Source organism: Nothobranchius furzeri, chromosome 1 (assembly GCF_043380555.1).
Source record: "Nothobranchius furzeri strain GRZ-AD chromosome 1, NfurGRZ-RIMD1, whole genome shotgun sequence".
Lineage (NCBI taxonomy): Eukaryota > Metazoa > Chordata > Actinopteri > Cyprinodontiformes > Nothobranchiidae > Nothobranchius > Nothobranchius furzeri.
Genome location: NC_091741.1, coordinates 33,179,465 through 33,198,938, shown reverse-complemented (window position 1 = coordinate 33,198,938; position 19,474 = coordinate 33,179,465). Strand labels below are relative to the sequence as shown.

Below are 19,474 nucleotides of genomic sequence, written 5' to 3'. Positions count from 1 at the left end.
GGAAGGTAAACGTAGCTTCGTCCAGCAGCAGCTAAATGTAGCTTCGTCCAGCAACAGCTAAACGTAGCTTCGTCCAGAAGCAGCTAAACGTAGCTTCGTCCAGCAACAGCTAAACGTAGCTTCATCCAGAAGCAGCTAAACGTAGCTTCGTCCAGCAGCAGCTAAACGTAGCTTCTTCCAGGAGCAGCTAAATGTAGCTTCATCCAACAAAAGTTAAACGTAGCTTCGTCCAGAAGCAGCTAAACGTAGCTTCGTCCAGAAGCAGCTAAACGTAGCTTCATCCAGAAGCAGCTAAACGTAGTTTCGTCCAACAGCAGCTAAACGTAGCTTCTTCCAGCAGACGCTAAATGTAGCTTCGTCCAGCAGACGCTAAACGTAGCTTCATCCAGCAGCTGCTAAACGTAGCTTCGCCCAGCAGAAGCTAAACGTAGCTTCGTCCAGCAGCAGCTAAATGTAGCTTCATCCAAAAAAAGCTAAACGTAGCTTCTTCCAACAGCAGATAAACGTAGCTTCGTCCAGCAGCAGCTAAATGTAGCTTCGTCCAGCAGCAGCTAAACGTAGCTTCTTCCAGGAGCAGCTAAATGTAGCTTCATCCAACAAAAGCTAAACGTAGCTTCGTCCAGAAGCAGCTAAACGTAGCTTCTTCCAGCAGCAGCTAAACATAGCTTCGTCCAGCAGCAGCTAAACGTAGCTTCGTCCAGCAGCAGCTAAACGTAGCTTCGTCCAATAGCAGCTAAACGTAGTTTCGTCCAACAGAAGCTAAACGTAGCTTCGGCCAGCAGCAGCTAAACGTAGCTTCGTCCAGCAGCAGCTAAACGTAGCTTCGTCCAGCAGCAGCTAAACGTAGCTTCTTCCAGGAGCAGCTAAACGTAGCTTCGTCCAGCAGCAGCTAAATGTAGCTTCTTCCAGGAGCAGCTAAACATAGCTTCGTCCAGCAGCAGCTAAACGTAGCTTCTTCCAGGAGCAGCTAAACATAGCTTCGTCCAGCAGAAGCTAAACGTAGCTTTGTCCAGCAGAGGCCATCCTGTCAGCGGAAGCTGAGCCACATATGTCACTGGGATATTTAGGAAATTGGAGCTGATTGAAGATGATCAAAACACTCTTTAGTCACGGCAGACTAGCCGTTAGCTCATCAGTACTGGAGGATTTAGTTAATTTTTCTCTGAACAGAGGCTGTTCAGGAAGTGGTCCACACCTGCTATGATAGGAACTATTTCAAAGTCTCTTTAAAGAGCAAGTCACCCCCAAATCAACTTTATTGTTGTTGATAAACTATATAAATGTGTGTCTAATGGCTCTGTAGACACGTGCAGTCAATATTTTGGCACTTTAGTTAATCTTAGTTAAAATGTAAATAATCTGCCTAAAACTGTCAGTGTTGTGTCGTTGTCAGGTAAAAACTCTGCACTGCATTTGAATTTAAATCTGCCATCGCTATTGGCTAAGAGGTACCCTAGAACGTTAGCTGGTACCATATGATGTCACAATGTCATTGTGAGCCTGTGTGTGTATTTGTTAGCGGCCCCGCCCTCTCGGTCGCTAGGCAACAGCATTTTTCAAACAGGAAGTGGAGTAATACTCTGGTAGGGGGTGACTTGCTCCCAATTCCTGTTTGAAAAATGCAACAAATGCTGTTGCCTAGCATACTGAGAAGGCGGAGCCGCTAACAAATACACACACACACACAGGCTCACAGTGACATCATATGGTACCAGCCAACGTTCTAGGGTACCTCTTAGCCAATGATGGACAGAAGAGGGTCTGGACTCGCCCACTCAAACATTTAAGTGCTTTTCTACAGGTTGTTTCATTATATTTAGGATTGCTTTAAAGGAACAACCTAAACAAGCGACCTTTAAAAATTAAACCAGTTACTGGTGAATGAAGAACATGTTTGGAGTTGTTTGAACCCAGCTGCAGACCTGAACCAGGCTCTGCTGCTGAAACTAGAAAACTAAACGAGACGTAGATGAGAAAGCTTTTATTTGTTCAGATAAAACTATTCTCTACAACCATCTCACAAAGTGCTTCAGAGGAAAGTGCACAAACGTTTCAGGAATTTTGAATCATCACGCTGCAGAGAAGGGACCAGTTAACTGCTGATTATCGTCACAATCTTCGTCTTCACACCAACGAGACCGATGCGTGGAGCTCGTAGAAAATACAAAAACATATTCCAGCTGAAGCTGCAGACCCTCATTGCCACAACAGACGGACTTTAACTCACAAACGCCACAGAAAGGTTTCTACATCCACCTGAAGCTTTGGTAAGTCCCGCACCTGTAACCAATCAGGTGATTCACTCACTTCCAATCAGAGAAAAAGATCAGTTTTAACTAAACATCCAGTCACACGTCATCAGACACTTCCTGCTCTGGAAAACAAAAAGGAAGATTTAGAAGGAACTTAATAAAAATTCTGATCTGAAGTCCGGGTCCCAACAGCTGCCTGTTTACAGGTCACCTGGAGACGATCCTGTCAGGTGACAGGTGAGCTGAAACATGGCAGAAGGAATTCCTGCGTGAGGAAGACGGGAAGCACCGCTCTCGGTTTAACTTTGAGCGCTGCCGCTGTTCTTGTTCTTGGATGTTTTGGTGCCGCCGCTGCTCTGAGGAATCTTCTGCTCATCTCCGGTCAGCAGAGCTTTGATTTCTGACGGGATCTTCCCCTGGTCCATGGCCGAGCACCACTGCTTGTACTGCAGAGAGGACACAAGACAAGGTAAGACACCTGCTGCTGGACGTCCAGCAGCATCCCGCTCTTGAGCCTGCGGGCACGGTCCTGCGGATGGTTTCTGCTGCTCTTTAGGGAGTCTACATCTCGCGTTACTTTTCTGTTAAACCTCAGAAGTTCTCGTTGCTGTTTTCCTTCTCACCATCTCCAGCTCCTCTCGCAGAGCGCAGATGGCCCTCTCCTTACTGGACACCAGTTCCTCCAGGTACTGGTATCGCAGTTTCTTCCTGGCCCGGCACTCTCTGGCACTCTGTCGGCTCCGCTCCAGCTTGGCCTTCAGGTCGATCTTCGCTGGCTTGCGGCCGCGTTTTCCAGGTTTCTTTGATTTTCCTGCCACCATCTGAGCACAAACAGAGGACCATTAGGCTGGGCACGTGACTGCAGCCATGTTGGTGATGACAGGATTAACTCGGTTATCGCCCCCACCGGAACCGGATCATCAGGTTCTGTAGTAAAAACAGACAACGTTGGTAACAACCGCGGTTCCGGTTCTGCTCCGTGCCAGTCAGGGTTTGGACTGGTAAAGCCTGGTGACCTGGTTAAAACAACCTTAACCTGTAACTAGTTACTTACGCCTTCGGGTCCCCCAGGCTTTCTGCATCGGAATCCCGAACCCTCCCAACAGCGGTAACCGGGTCAGAACCGAGACCGAGGGCTTTGAGTTTGACCTAGCCTAGCTAGCAGCAGTTGTCTGTTAGCTTCTCACCTTGTTATCTTCCATGTCGTTCCGCACGACGCTCAGAGACAAAAAGGTCCAAAAGGACACGAACTCTGAGCCTGTCCGAGTCCGGTCCGCAGAAGTAGTCTAGTTCAGTTCGGAACGGACAGTTAACAGTTCCGGCTACTGGGTTCTCTCTTGTTTACATCCAGTTCAGCGATAGGATTCTTCTTCGTGACTTTATTAGCAGTAGGCATAAAGCGAGTTGGTGCGCTACCGCCACCTACCGGACAACAACGGAAAACGGATAAATCACTCAAATATATCAGAAAATCTTCCGTTGAGCGGAATCACGTTTCCCTTTTATTCAGTTTCCCTCTGAAAAGCAGCAGTTTGTCAGATTAGTGTATTTGTGTCTGAATAACGTCTTTATTCATCATCTCGTTTATTCTGTCTCTGTGTATCTCACACACACACACACACACACACACACACACACACACACACACACACACACACACACACACACACACACACACACACACACACACACACACACACTGCTGGATAAAAAACTAGATGAGTGCCAGACTTACAAGCAGGGGACCTGGGGCAAAACTATACCAGCATCCAGTGTGGGCCCAAAGGCAGAACACGGTGCTACTCGGCCGCCTCATATCATGATTAGAGCAACCAAAATGAATGAGATGCCAGCTCAGACGTCACCCGGCCAAACAAGGTGTGCATCAGGTGCTGGGTTAGGGTGAACCAGAGCACCCTGATGAAAAGCGAGCTACTGGAACAAGATGGAAATGGACAAGATGCGTCCATGCACAGTAACAAATTAAAAACACACACAAAAAATCAACAAAAACAACTACAAACCCACGTAAAAGCAGAATAAAATTATGTAAAAGGTCAACAACATCTAACCCACAGAGTTTAAATCCAAACCAAAAAGTGGGTCTCCATCCTCGATTTAAAAGCTGCTACTGAAGGAGAGGAACTATCAGATGGGGAAGTTTATGTATTTTACTTAAAGAGCAAGTCACCCCCTACCAGAGTATTACTTCTCTCCCACTTCCTGTTTGAAAAATGCAACAAATGCTGTTGCCTAGCAGACCGAGAGGGCGGAGCCACTAACAAATACACACATACACACAGGCTCACAACGACATTGTGACATCACATGGTACCAGCTAACATTCTAGGGTACCTCTTAGCCAATAGCGATGGCAGATTTAAATTCAAATGCAGAGCAGAGTTTTTACCTGACAACGACACAACACTGACAGTTTTAGGCAGAAAATGAACATTTTAAAGAGCAAGTCACCCCTTACAAGAAGCGTACTTCACTCCCACTTCATGTTTGAAAAATGCAACAAATGCTGTTGCCTAGGAGACCGAGAGGGTGGAGCCACTAACAAATACATACACTCACGACATTGTGACATCATAATGTACCAGTTTACATCATAGCATACCTCTTAGCCAATAGCGGTGGCAGATTTAAATTCAAATGCAGTGAAGAGTTTTTACCTGACAACGGCACAACACTGACAGTTTTAGGCAGAAAATTTAAATTTTAACTAAAATGCACTAAAGTGCAAAACTATTGACTACACGTGTCTGCAGCACGATTAGACACGCATTTATATAGTTAATCAGGGGAAAAAAGCTGATTTCGGGGTGACTTGCTCTTTAAACAAAGAGAGTATCAGCTGACCCCAACATGCATACTGATGGAGAAAAAATTCTAACTGTCAGCCAGTGAACATATTTTGGGTTAATAAGGGGCTTTCCATTACAGCCCACGTTGATAAGTTGTGTGAAACAATTAATCTGAACCTTGGGAATGTTTGTGCAACTCAAAATGGAATGTCACCTGAAGCCGCAGAAACGTATCTGCATTGGATGATTTGCCTAACCAGCTGGTGTCAGGCTAGTCAGAGTTAAAAAAAACACATTGGAAGTCTTGTATAAACAAGGAATCAAAGCTATGGATAAAAACGAAGAAGAAGAAGAAAATATCATTTCTATAGCGCCTCTCAAGATAAAAATCACGAGGCGCTTCACAAAAACAAAACAAAAAATGTAAAAATATAAAAAAGCATTTAGAAAATGTTTAAAAATATATTTAAAATGAGCAAAAACAGACAATTGGGATTTAAAAGAAAAAATGTAAAGAAAGAGAGAGAGTGAACAGGAAAGAGGGAAATCAGTGGATCCTGAGGAAGGTGGAATAGGTGGGGAGAGCAGAATAAAGAGAGAGAGGTGAAGAAGGTCATACAGAAGCCAGCTTGAACAAGTGAGTCTTCAGCTGCTTTTTAAAGGAGACCACTGAGTCCACTGATCTCAGACTCCGGGGGAGATTCCTGACAGAGGGTTTGGTGTGGGAAGCAAGCTGACCAAGAGAGTCTCTGACTTTGGGAACCAGCTTGTCTGGGGCACAGATGAGGATCTCAGTCTTATCTTCATTCAGCTGAAGAAAGTTCCCACCATCCAGGTTTTGATAGAGTCTAAGCAGGTGTGGAACAGCTGCAGCTTAGACATCTCATGGGGCTTAAAGGAGATGTACAGTTGGATGTCATCTGCATAAAGATGGTAGGAGATTCCTTTGAAGGAGCTCAGGATGTGCTGCTGGGTAAAAACGAAGGCACTATCATCCCTGCACAATTAAAAAAATATAGTATTTTCAATTGGGACAGCCTTGTGCATATCACCTGAGGCTCTGCAGAGGTGATGCTGCGTCCTCCTTCGCAGGAGAACTTTCAGTAGGTCGACCTCGTCGGTAAGCAGTGCAAAAGTGTGGAACCACCACATTCACGGCTTTCACAAAACAACTTAAATGTGGCTTGTCAGCACCTACAGCTGCCAACACTAAAAGCAAACCTGTTTTGATGCTCTGATAAAATGTTGTGATGTATTTTTTCTTAAATGTATGGTAAGGGTTTGCATTTGTGTTTTGTATTAGATAGTACATATGTTGTGTTTTCTTTTTCCTTCTTTTTCTCCTTTTAAAGAGTAACTAAACCCCCAAATAACTTATTTTGCTTGTAAAATGTATAATTGGGTTTTTACAAATGCAATCTTTCTGTTTCTGTGCAGTTTTTGACATGTTTGTGTGAACTTCATTCAATCTAGAATTTAGATCTACAACGTCTCAGTGCTGCCCCCTGTGGCAGAACAGCGGCTACTGCATTTTAAACTTATGATTGGCTGGTGCTGGAACAATTTCACGTCATCGGTACAGACTCCTCCCACTCCCCCTCCCTCCCAGGATGGAAATCCCCCACACTTGGCCATGCCACTCTGTGCCTCCTGGCATCGCCCACTTTCATAGCATTTTTTAAATCTTGACTAGGGGCGGAGTTACGTTTTCTGATGGTGTTTTTACCTTTTACAATGAGGACAGATGAAAACTAGCCTTTTGACTAATTCTGGCTTTTTTAAAATCAGGTGTATTCATGTGTTTTATTAAATGCCACTGTCCCATTTTAAATAAACGATAAAATAAAATAAAAATAAATTTGATTAACAGTTTTGGTCCTGCTATGGAGAATGCTCTATCCCTCTAGTCTTTAGCCGAGCTCTAGGAGCCACCAGCAGCAACCAGCTCTCGGAGTGGAGCATTCGAGCAGGGACATTTGGTTGCAACAACTCCGCTAGATATGCTGGAGCCAGTTCATTCAGAGCCTTAAAAACTATTAAAATTAGTTTAAAAATAACTCTAAAATCAACAGGCAACCAGTGAAATGCAGCCAGAACAGGTGTCATGTGATCAAACTTTCTTTTACCAAACAAGAATCTCGCTGCAGCTTTCTGAATGAGCTGCAGACGAGCCACAGTACCCACAGTCTCATGATCCTGTCTAGATACAAATAGGGAAGAATTGTTACTTCCGAACTCGCACTCAACACTGAACACTAACACTGAACACTTATACTCAACACTAACACTCAACACTAACACTGAACACTAACACTCAACACTAACACTCAACACTTATACTCAACACTAACACTCAACACTTATACTCAACACTAACACTCAACACTTATACTCAACACTAACACTGAACACTAACACTCAACACTTATACTCAACAATGAACATTACCACTGAACACTTATACTCAACACTAACACTGAACACTAACACTGAACACTAACACTGAACACTAACACTGAACACTAACACTGAACACTAACACTGAACACTAACACTGAACACTAATACTCAACACTAACACTCAACACTAACACTCAACACTTATACTCAACACTTATACTCAACACTAACACTCAACACTAACACTCAACACTTATACTCAACACTTATACTCAACACTAACACTCAACACTTATATTCAACACTAACACTCAACACTAACACTCAACACTTATACTCAACACTAACACTCAACACTTATACTCAACACTTATACTCAACACTAACACTCAACACTTATACTCAACACTAACACTCAACAGTAACACTGAACACTTTTTTAAGGTTTTTCTTTTTTTTTCTGTTACTTATATGGAAGGTCGTTAATTCAATTCAAATTCAATTCAAAAATACTTTATTAATCCCAGAGGGAAATTGATTTACTTGTTTGTATGTAATGTACTTGTATGCTGTTTTATGTCATTTCTGACCTATACTGTTTTTTCCTGTTGTTATTTGTTCGATGGCTGCTTTGTTCTTAACCACCTGTACTTATTCATATCTTGTTGGTTTGTAAGATATGCGCTGTATTTGTTAATTTGTACAATAAAGAAAAAATTATATCGAACGCGATGACGTAAGGCGTAAGCGGCATCATTTTGTCTGCTCAGTATTCTGCGCATGCGCCTTCCACAGTCCGCTGACCGAATGACGCTATGCTGTTATTTTTATCGCGGTGACCTAATCAGGACTTGGGTTCCCTCCGCGGCTTTCTGTTCCGTCTTTACCCGGACTCCTGGCGTTGTTATCGGCCTTTCCTCACCCGCACAGCACGGTGGACTTCCCCGGAGGACCGGCCGGGTCGGTGGAGCTGCTGGCCGGACCGTCTCGACTGGGTTTTAAACGGTGAGTTCACCGACATTTCTGGGTAAAGTCCGAAGCAGCGTCGGGTGAAGTTCCGTTACCGGGGCCTGAAGTTAAAGTTTGCTCCGAGTGTCTGTACGTAGCGAGTGTGTGTGTCCGGACCGGTTCTACAGGAACCTTTCCGGTGCTTTTACGTGAAAACACACCGATAAAGAGAGAGCGTCTCCCTCGAGCGAGAGTTCTGGAAATGTGGCCCAGTTTGGTCTGAGAGTGGACCCGAACTCATCTGTCCCTCAGCAATTTCCACCAGAGCCACAGTCCGAACCCCCGTTTTAATAATAATAATAATGATAATAATAATAATAATAATAATAATAATAATAATAATAATAATAATAATGAAAACCACAGCCTCCAAATGTAATTTCTGTTGAATGGACCTGGACTCCCTCTGGCTGATCCAGTTATATAACACTGTTATTATTATTATTATTATTATTATTTTATTAGACTTTCTCTTCTTTCATCTACAGTTTATACTCAAACTTTCATTTCTCTGCAGCTCTAATTCATCTTTTTTTCAATAAAACAAAGTGAAACACAACACAAATAATAAAAAGTTGCTTTTAGACCCACCTGTAAACAATCTCACCAGAACCAGCGATACACATCAAGTTTGTAACTGGCTCAGAAACCAAGTTTATTTATTATCTGGTAAATAAATTAATAAATGTAAAGTTTAAAGAAGCAATCAGCTGGTGATCAGAACCCATCCTGACTGACCCAAATGAAGATGAACGCATCAGAATCAGTGATCTAACGCAGGGGTCGGCCACCTTTTCCCATCAGAGCCGTTACCTGTTTCCCACACCGAGCCACAGCAGCCGGCGCTGCGGGTGGTCCTACCGGGCCTGGGTGAGTGTAAATGGTTGACAAACAAAACTTGAGAGGACAAATACAGTATGGAAAACTTACATACAGATTTTAAGACCTAGTTGTCAAAATTCAAGACTTTTAAAAGACCTTTTAAGGTATTATTTCCAGATTCCTAAATTCAATGCGATTAAGGCTTTTTAAAGCCCCAGTGTGTAATATTTTACTATAAATCCTCTTTCCACTTCACAAACTTGTCCTTTTTCAGAATATTTCTCACCAACATTAATTCTAAATATTCCTTAGTCGTCCTCTTCCTCCGCTTATCCGGGTCCGGGCCACGGGGGCAGCATCCCAACTAGGGAGCTCCAGACCGTCCTCTCCCTGGCCACCTCCACCAGCTCCTCCGGCAGGACCCCAAGGCGTTCCCGGACCAGATTGGAGATGTAACCTCTCCAACGTGTCCTGGGTCGACCCGGGGGCCTTCTGCCGGCAGAACATGCCCGAAACACCTCCCCAGGGAGGCGTCCAGGAGGCATCCTGACCAGATGCCCAAACCACCTCAACTGACTCCTTTCGATCCGGAGGAGCAGCCGTTCTACTCCGAGCCCCTCCCGAATGTCCGAGCTCCTCACCCTATCTCTAATGCTGAGCCCGGCCACCCTACGGAGGAAACTCATTTCGGCCGCTTGTATCCGCGATCTCGTTCTTTCGGTCATTACCCAAAGCTCATGACCATAGGTGAGGATTGGGACGTAGATCGACCGGTGAATCGAGAGCCTGGCTTTCTGGCTCAGCTCCCTCTTCACCACGACAGATCGGCTCAGCGTCCGCATCACTGCAGACGCCGAACCAATCCGCCTGTCGATCTCCCGATCCCTCCTACCCTCACTCGTGAACAAGACCCTGAGATACTTAAACTCCTCCACTTGAGGTAGGACCTCTCCCCCGACCCGGAGTTGGCAAGCCACCCTTTTCCGGTCGAGAACCATGGTCTCAGATTTGGAGGTGCTGATCTTCATCCCAGCCACTTCACACTCGGCCGCGAACCTACCCAGCAGGAGCTGAAGGTCAGAGCTGGATGAAGCTAGGAGGACCACATCATCCGCAAAAAGCAGAGACGAAATTCTCCTGCCACCAAACTCGACACACTCCACACCACGGCTGCGCCTAGAAATTCTGTCCATAAAGGTAATGAACAGAACCGGTGACAAAGGGCAGCCCTGGTGGAGTCCAACCCTCACTGGGAACAGGTCCGACTTACTACCGGCTATGCGGACCAAACTCACGCTCCTCTGGTAAAGGGACTGAATGGCCCTTAACAAAAGGCCACCCACCCCATACTCCTGGAGCGTCCCCCACAGGGTGCCCCTGGGGACACGGTCATAAGCCTTCTCCAAATCCACAAAGCACATGTGGATTGGTTGGGAAAACTCCCATGCCCCCTCCATCACCCTTGCAAGGGTATAGAGCTGGTCCACAGTTCCACGGCCAGGACGAAAACCACATTGCTCCTCCTCTATCTGAGATTCAACTATCGATCGGACCCTCCTCTCCAGTACCTTGGAGTAGACCTTTCCAGGGAGGCTGAGGAGTGTGATCCCCCTATAGTTGGAACACACCCTCAGGTCACCCTTCTTAAAGATGGGGACCACCACCCCGGTCTGCCACTCCACAGGAACTGCCCCCGATGACCACGCAATGTTGCAGAGACGTGTCAACCATGACAGCCCTACAACAACTCCCGACCCGGTCCCAACGTGTCAGTACCAGAACTCCTGACCCGGTCCCAACGTTTCAGTACCAGAACTCCGATCCGGTCACAACGTGTCAGTACCAGAACTCCCGACCCGAACTCCCGACCCGGCCACAAAGTGTCAGTACCAGAACTCCCGACCCGAACTCCCGGCCCGAACTCCCGACCCGGCCACAAAGTGTCAGTACCAGAACTCCCGACCCGGTCCCAACGTTTCAGTACCAGAACTCCGATCCGGTCACAACGTGTCAGTACCAGAACTCCCGACCCGAACTCCCGACCCGGCCACAAAGTGTCAGTACCAGAACTCCCGACCCGAACTCCCGGCCCGAACTCCCGACCCGGCCACAAAGTGTCAGTACCAGAACTCCCGACCCGAACTCCCGACCCGGCCACAAAGTGTCAGTACCAGAACTCCCGACCCGAACTCCCGACCCGAACTCCCGACCCGGCCACAAAGTGTCAGTACCAGAACTCCCGACCCGAACTCCCGACCCGAACTCCCGACCCGAACTCCCGACCCGGCCACAAAGTGTCAGTACCAGAACTCTCGATCCGGTCCCAGCGTGTCAGTACCAGAACTCAATATTCTTTATTATTGTTATTATCAGTGAGAGGAAAGGAAAACTTTATTCTGCTGAAAAATTAGCTGCAAATATTCAACATTATTCTGTTGGACTTGTGCTGGTTATCGATGGGCTACGTTCACACGGCAGGCAGAAGCACAACAAACCTGCTTCCCCCCACAGGCAAACATCTGAGTTTTTATGACAGTCTGAACGCACAGATCCGATTCTCCGGACGCCAACTCAGCACACGATCAACAGAACATAGAAAGAAGGGAACGAGTCGGACACACAGGAGGGACACGGTGATCAACGGAGAGGGAGCAGGCAGGCGATCTCGTGGATAAAAGGAAGTGACATCATCAACATCTGGAACATTAAACATGTGTTCAGCTCAACTAGAATCAAATAGAGTCTTTTATGTTTAAAACTCAAACAAGAAAATTATTTAGCTAATTTTTATGTTTTAGCCTCTCTTAACTTTCTGAGCTTGACAAAGTATTTGGTTTTTGTCTGAATCCAACACAAACATCAGCTGACAGGAAGTCAGTAGGACTCCAGGAGCGGGGTTAGGGCACACCTGTGTAAAGGTGGAGCCTGAAGGTTGGTTTATGCTTGACGCGTCCGCGAGGTCCGCACGGCTCTGCGCGGAAAAGTTGCGTCATTTTAACAATCACGCCCCTCCACCGCGCCTCCGCACGGCCCCAAATTTCCGCACCGCGCACCTGGGAAATTTTCTAACCACGAGGACGGTCAGACGCAGAAAAACATGGCGGACCGGCAAGAACTAGTATGGCAGAGGTTGGTAAATACAGACATGTGTATGATTCAGCTCTCAGAGATCACCGTGATCAACATGTTGTTAATAATTCTTGGAGAGAAATAGCTCGCACTGTCGGAAAAGACGAGGACGCTGTTAAAAATGCTGGAATGCCGTGTTGTAAACAGTAATTTCTACTTCTACTATGGTGTAGTGTTGGATGCATGCCGTAGAGCTCCATGCTGCCCCCTACAGTTTGGGAGAATATTGGCTCACCGCAGAGACGAGCCGCACGAACCATAAACGCTGCGAGTTGTGAAGCGCGTTCCATCCGCGAGCCGCATCACCGCGCGGAAAGTGAATGTGTCAAGCATAAACCAAGCTTTATCTGAATGATTACATGTTGCTGCTGGACCCTGAGTCAGGCTTTCTAACCTGTTATTGACCAGACTTACTTTGTTCCTTTTGTCAGATGTGTGATGTCAGAGAGCGGGAGGGGGGGTAGCTGGGCAGAAGTCATCTGACGTGTCACAGCGCCTGATTCCCGGGACCTGAACAGGGATGCCACGGCCCAGCTCGGTGCGACCCATCAGGGCGGAGGCTCTGGTGACACTGTTGGAGGGTGAATTGGACCGGGTGGTTCTGATCGACAGTCGGTCTTTTGTGGATTACAACACCTCTCACATCCTGGAGGCAGTAAACGTGAACTGTTCTAAGCTGATGAAAAGGAGGCTGCAGCAGGACAAGGTCCAGATTGCTGAGCTGCTGCAGCACTCAGCTAAGAAGAAGGTACACACGAAGGTAGACCAGGTAGACAGGAAGTTAGAGAGATAAACAGGAAGTTAGAAAGGTAAACAGGAAGCTAGATCAGGTAGAAAGGAAGCCAGAGAGATAGACAGGAAGTTAGACCAGGTAGACAGGAAGTTAGAAAGGTAAACAGGAAGTTAGGAAGGTAAACAGGAAATTAGACCGGGTAGACAGGAAGTTAGAAAGGTAAACAGGAAGTTAGGAAGGTAAACAGGAAATTAGACCAGGTAGACAGGAAGTTAGACCGGGTAGACAGTAAGTTACAGAGATAAGCAGGAAACTAGAAAGGTAGACAGGAAGTTAGACCGGGTAGACAGTAAGTTACAGAGATAAGCAGGAAACTAGAAAGGTAGACAGGAAGTTAGACCGGGTAGACAGGAAGTTAGACCAGGTAGACAGGAAGTTAGAAAGGTAAACAGGAAGTTAGGAAGGTAAACAGGAAATTAGACCAGGTAGACAGGAAGTTAGACCAGGTAGACAGGAAGTTAGAAAGGTAAACAGGAAGTTAGGAAGGTAAACAGGAAATTAGACCGGGTAGACAGGAAGTTAGAAAGGTAAACAGGAAGTTAGGAAGGTAAACAGGAAATTAGACCAGGTAGACAGGAAGTTAGACCGGGTAGACAGTAAGTTACAGAGATAAGCAGGAAACTAGAAAGGTAGACAGGAAGTTAGACCGGGTAGACAGGAAGTTAGACCAGGTAGACAGGAAGTTAGAAAGGTAAACAGGAAGTTAGGAAGGTAAACAGGAAATTAGACCAGGTAGACAGGAAGTTAGAAAGGTAAACAGGAAGCTAGGAAGGTAAACAGGAAGTTAGACCGGGTAGACAGGAAACTAGAAAGGTAGACAGGAAGTTAGAAAGGTAGACAGGAAGTTAGAAAGGTAAACAGGAAATTAGACCAGGTAGACAGGAAGTTAGAAAGGTAAACAGGAAGTTAGGAAGGTAAACAGGAAATTAGACCAGGTAGACAGTAAGTTACAGAGATAAACAGGAAGGAAGAGAGATAAACAGGAAGTTAGACAGGAACCTTGTTTTTAGCGTGCTCTACTTTGTTCTGGTCACATCATCTCGTGTTTTGTGATTCTTGGGTTGGGGCTACAGACCAATCAGGAGGTCGTTGTTTACGATCAGAACTCTTCGGACCCGGCTCTTCTCGCTGCTGACTCCTTCTTGAGCGTCCTGCTGGTGAAACTGGAGAGGAGTTTCTCTTCTGTGCTGCTCCTCTCAGGTGAGTGCTGACTTCGCCTCTTGATCCATCGGGTCAGAACGTGGTTCTGTCACTCTGAAAGCCAGCTGAAGGTTCCAGCACACGTTTGGTCCAGATGGTACCGGAGGATGGATTCTGTTCTGGAGCTGTTCAGAAACAAACTGAAAGTTCTGTGGTCATAAAAAGGTCCAAAAACTGAGTTTGGGGAGATCTTCTGGGGTTCTTTAGTAGAACTTCAGTGGTTCATTTGGTTGTTTTAAAGCAACAGAAACCTTCAAGTTCTGATAGCCATTAAAATCTGAGTGAACAGAACCACGAGGCTGGTTAGAACCTCCTGATTCTGGTCCAAGCTGATGGGAGGTTCATGTCTTTAGTAAGCAACACTGTGCTGGTGCTCGTTAGGAGAACCAGGAGCTGACCTGAACCAGATAAGGAACTAATGGGCCATTCCCATCTGTACCGGGTCGGCCCGGGCCGGGTAGCCCCAGTCGGCCCCAGCCTGGCCCGGTTGATTCCACACATCCTTGTCTTAAGCCCATGTGGGCTGATTCTACCCACCAATCAGAGGCTTGCTCTAATGGAAGGTGTGAATTTGCTGTCAGCAGTGGGTGTGTTGGCCCTGGTCGGCCTGAAGCAGACCCCCTCCAGAAGAGGGCTGAGAATGAGCCTTGGTTGGCCCGGAAAAATACCAGGCCACCCAGATATGTAAACAACCTACGCTACCCGGCCCGGGCCGACCCGGTACTGATGGGAATGGCCCACTAATGTTTCTGTAACCAGAACTTTCCTGTTTAGAACGGGTACAACAGGTTACCTCTGTTCTTTGTGTCAGGTGGGTTCTCCGAGTTCTCCCTGCTTTTCCCGGGTCTCTGCGAGGGGAAGTCCACTCTGGTGCCGTCCTGCGTCTCTCAGTCTTGTCTCCCTATCACCAACGTTGGGCCGACCCGGATCCTGCCTCACCTGTACCTGGGCTGCCAGAGAGATGTGCTCAACAAGGTAGAACACCGTGGTTCTGAAGAGGGTGGCCTTTTCTGTTCCTGTCTAACTCAGACAAGCAGAGTTTGACCTTATGTTGCTGTCTGGCTGCTTCCTGAAGCAGCAGCAGCACCTGGACCGTAGGATGTGCGTCGTGTTTAAGGACTGAGCGGTGGACCGTCTGTAACGACCGGTGATGAATGAAACTGATGCCGCTCTTCTCGTCTCCTCCCAGGACCTGATGCAGCAGAATGACATCGCCTACGTTCTGAACGCCAGCAAGACCTGTCCCAAACCGGACTTCATCCCAGACTCTCGCTTCCTGAGGGTTCCCGTCAACGACTCGTTCTGTGAGAAGATCCTGCCCTGGTTGGACCGATCCGTGGAGTTCATAGGTGGGCGTCACGGGCCGGTACCGGTACCAGGTAACCTGTTCCGCCGCTCCCAGCTCAGCCCCATTGTGTTGTGTTTCAGAGACGGCCAAAGCGTCAGACGCTCGGGTTCTGGTCCACTGTCTAGCAGGGATTTCCCGCTCAGCCACCATCGCTATCGCTTACATCATGAAGAGGATGGGCATGTCATTGGATGAGGCGTACAGGTCAGGATTCACACCTTGACTTGGTTCTGTTCAGGGCCGAGAGGTCCAAATGTAGCTGGTCTAGTTTCAGAACGTTGTCCTTTAGCAGGAACAGTACAGAACCTGCCCGAACAGCGGACGTGGAACAGACACGGTCTGGTCTTCGTACGGCTTCGGGCCGATGGCGGCTCGTGTGCAGAACCTAACAACCATGTGTCCAGAGAGGAGCTGGTCCGTCAACTGATGGATTCGGGTTTGGATCCGAGCGGAAGCCGTATGGAAACCGGACCGCATCCGTTCACCCCGCCCCCTCCCTGGCTCTCACCCCGGACCTCCCCCGGTCCCTCTCAGCTGATGCTCATGGTTTTTCTCCAGGTTTGTGAAGGAGAAGAGGCCCACCATCTCTCCTAACTTCAACTTTCTGGGCCAGCTGCTGGACTTTGAGAAGAACATGAGAAGTCCTCCTGGTTCTGATGACAGACCGACGATGCCGGGTGCTGATCTTGCTGCTCAGTCAGAGGCGGCCGAGCCCATATGTTGTCCTGAGGCCCCCGAGGAACCCAGTGTGGGCCAGCCGGAGCCTCTGACCCTGCCCTGTGTTCTGGCAGACTCCCCCGAGCAGCTGGTCCAGGTTTTGAGTGGCCTGCAGCTCCCTGACGGGCTTGAGGACAGCGCTCGGTTGAAACGCTCATTTTCTCTGGACATCAAGTCTTATGGCGAGCCGGGAAGCTCCTCCCACTGCAGTTTTGGCGTGTCAGCGGAGGAGTTCTATAAAACACCGTCCTTCAAAGAAACGAGCAGCAAAGCCTGTCAGTTCTCCCCGGTGGAGGAGGTGTCGGAGCAGTCCACTCCAGAGCACAGTCCCGATAAGGACGAGGCCGACAGAGCCGAACCACCGACCTCCAGCCAACCGCTCACACCTCCGCCGGCCTCTTCAAACTGTCCACCCCCGCTGCAGCGTAGTGGCAGCGTGGAGGAGAGTGCTACCAGCTTCCTGTTTGGTGTTCCACAAAGCCAACTGGGTCGTTCGGGCGCCGCCCTAAAGGGCTGGCACTCTGACATCCTTCTGGGGCCTGTCACAGTCTCCGCCTCCTCCATGGCGAGCGGTTGGTATCTCTCAGAGTCCACGCGGTTCTTCTCATCATCAACAATCCTGAGTGGTGCCGGCAGCTTTGCGCCGTATGGCTGCAGCCATGGACTGGAGGCGGTGCGGCGCCGCGGCCGGCAGCGATCTGGAGACCGCGGCGACTCGAGGCGGAGCTGGCACGAAGAGAGCAACTTCGAGAAGCAGCTGAAGCGCCGCAGCTGCCAGATGGAGTTTGGAGACGGGCTGACGGGGAGCAGGTCCAGAGAGGACTTGGTGAAAGGGACAAGCCCGTCCAGCTTCTCTGGCAGCGTGGAGGTCATCCAAGTGTCCTGAGGCTCCGCCCAAACGCCAACAATAATCTTTCGGTCCTAAAGGTTTTAACTGTCAACCCGTCAGTGGGTTCCAGAACGCAGTCAGTGGGCATGATGACAGAGCGGTTCTGATCCGACTCGTCCAGCCAGTAGAACTGTCAGTTTTTCAAACCAGTCCAAGAAAACAAGTCACATGAGAGCAGATCTGGTTCTGAGCAGTCGCGGTGCCTCCAAGGCCTTTCTGCTTCTGTCGATGTTGCTATGAAACAGACCTTCGGTCCAAACAGAACCAGACTCATCCGCCGCTTCATCGTCACAGCAGATCCAACAGTGAGTGCTTTTGGCTGGCAGTAGGGGGCAGAACATACCTAAATTATATCAAGCAAACCGTATTTTTGTGTTGGAGTAAGACCTTGCCAATGGATGCCCATTAGGGTCAAAATCCCCGGGAGCACAACCTCTAGCTGAAGGACGAGCTCATCAGACCCCCTTTCATCGCTGGCAAACAACGTTTATGATTGTCAAAAGTTTTCTAACCGCTCGTAAAAACTTGGTAAATGTGATTCGTCCTCACAGGCTCCCGTAGAGGAAACATGGCGTCACCCACAGACTTGGGCCCAATCCCAACACTCGACCAGGAGTGCGTAGGGTGACCCGATTCTCAACTGTGGAAGTTGATCACGCCCCTTTTGCACCCTTAATCCGCACTTCATCCAAGTCAGCATCGATGTAGACGTGGGTGAAGTGCATTACCCACAATCCATCGCTCAAGTTCCTTTTCTGAAAATATGCATGTTGAAATGAAAATAGTTCATTTTAGGATGATTAGTTGATGCTCTGAATGTTTTAGACAAAGCAGCAACGATTTATTTCAGATAACTGGTTGGTTGTTTGTAAGTTGTTAACTCGTTCGCCGTCATTGACGACTAAAGTCGTCATTTGCATGTTTTTACTGTGTGGGCGTCGGACGAGCCCCCGCACCGTGAGAACAAACATCTCAGCTCTAAAGCCGATCTTCATCCGCGTACGTCACGCGTCACGTGATCAGGAAGTAGAACATCCATGTGTTAGGAGATCGTTTTGGGCCGCTGCTGTAAAAAAAGTGAGGCGCGACCTGGAAAAGCTTCTGCCGATCACAATTCAACAACGGATTATGAAAGAACGGATAACGCTCGAAACGCGCGGATTCTTCCTGATGTGAGAGGTGAGTCTACGCTTTGTTTTGGTTGTTTTGGCGTCGACATCATCCTAGCGTGTTAACGTTCTGCGACTCTTACAAAAACATAAACACGGCGAGAAACGCTGGCAGCGAACGAGTTAATAAAGGTTTTTGAAAATAAAAGTATCACAGCGACCAGCATCCTGGCATGTACTGCGATCGATGATGCAGTGCTCCCTGTCTTAGTTCAGCAGTCATTTACACACTCGTGTTGTACGCACTCGAAGCCTTTCTTCGTCCAAGTGCACTTAGCTGAAGACCGCAGGGTGCAGTTCCAGGATTGGGATTGGGCCTCAGACCCGCTCCCATGTAGTTTAGACCCGAGTTTCATGGTTAAATGTTATAAAGACACCAACATTTGTCATTAACTGGGCATCATCTAATTCATTTTAATGGCTATTTCCAGAGATTAATGGTAAAAACTACACATTGTCTCTTTAAAGCAGTTAAATTCTCCTTCAGGAAGCAGGTTCTGGTTCTGTGGGGTTCTATCTGACAGCTGCTGAAATTTAAAAGGAAACTTTTCAGATGAAGGAAGAATGTTCTGTTCGGTTCAGAAAAATTCTGAGGCCCTGAAAAGCAACTGGACTTTTTTATTTTTTTAGTGTTTTCTGGATCGTCTTGTTCTGAAGAACTGGGTCAGAACCAGAACTTGGACCCCCTGAGTGTTGATCATCAGGATGAGAACATTTCAGGTTTTATCCTATAAAACTTTGGTGAATTAACAAAACCCAGACTAAGGGTTTAGTTCCTGTCCTGAAGTTCTGACCCAGATATTGGTTCTGGACCTGAGTGACCACGCAGCCACTGAGGGGTGCTGCTCTGCTTTGTGCATCAATAAAAACATTCCTACATCAGTTCGTTGGTTTTTCTGGTTTTGTTATTTTATGATCAACATCTGATTGGTAATTT

The 19,474-nt window shown here is 47.6% G+C and overlaps 2 protein-coding genes across 3 annotated transcripts; one reads left to right on the top strand and one right to left on the bottom strand.

Moving 5' to 3' along the window:
• Window positions 1-1,966: 1,966 nt before the first annotated feature.
• crebl2 (cAMP responsive element binding protein-like 2) lies at window positions 1,967-3,686 on the bottom strand. The gene is made up of 3 exons (XM_015962956.3): window positions 3,440-3,686; window positions 2,876-3,073; window positions 1,967-2,698 (listed from the first exon to the last, which is right to left on the bottom strand). Exons 1-3 carry the CDS (start codon window positions 3,452-3,454, stop codon window positions 2,552-2,554), a joined length of 360 nt encoding a protein of 119 aa, XP_015818442.1. The 5' UTR covers window positions 3,455-3,686; the 3' UTR covers window positions 1,967-2,551.
• Window positions 2,585-19,419, top strand: dusp16 (dual specificity phosphatase 16). 2 transcript variants are annotated; one of them, XM_070555999.1, is made up of 7 exons: window positions 2,585-2,721; window positions 12,853-13,169; window positions 14,288-14,414; window positions 15,226-15,389; window positions 15,604-15,763; window positions 15,843-15,966; window positions 16,321-19,419. In XM_070555999.1, exons 2-7 carry the CDS (start codon window positions 12,942-12,944, stop codon window positions 17,363-17,365), a joined length of 1,848 nt encoding a protein of 615 aa, XP_070412100.1. In that variant the 5' UTR covers window positions 2,585-2,721; window positions 12,853-12,941; the 3' UTR covers window positions 17,366-19,419. The 2 variants fall into 2 exon arrangements, with proteins under 2 accessions (XP_070412100.1, XP_054595914.2); XM_054739939.2 differs by lacking the exon at window positions 2,585-2,721 and adding an exon at window positions 5,617-8,467.
• The last annotated feature ends 55 nt before the right edge of the window (window positions 19,420-19,474 follow it).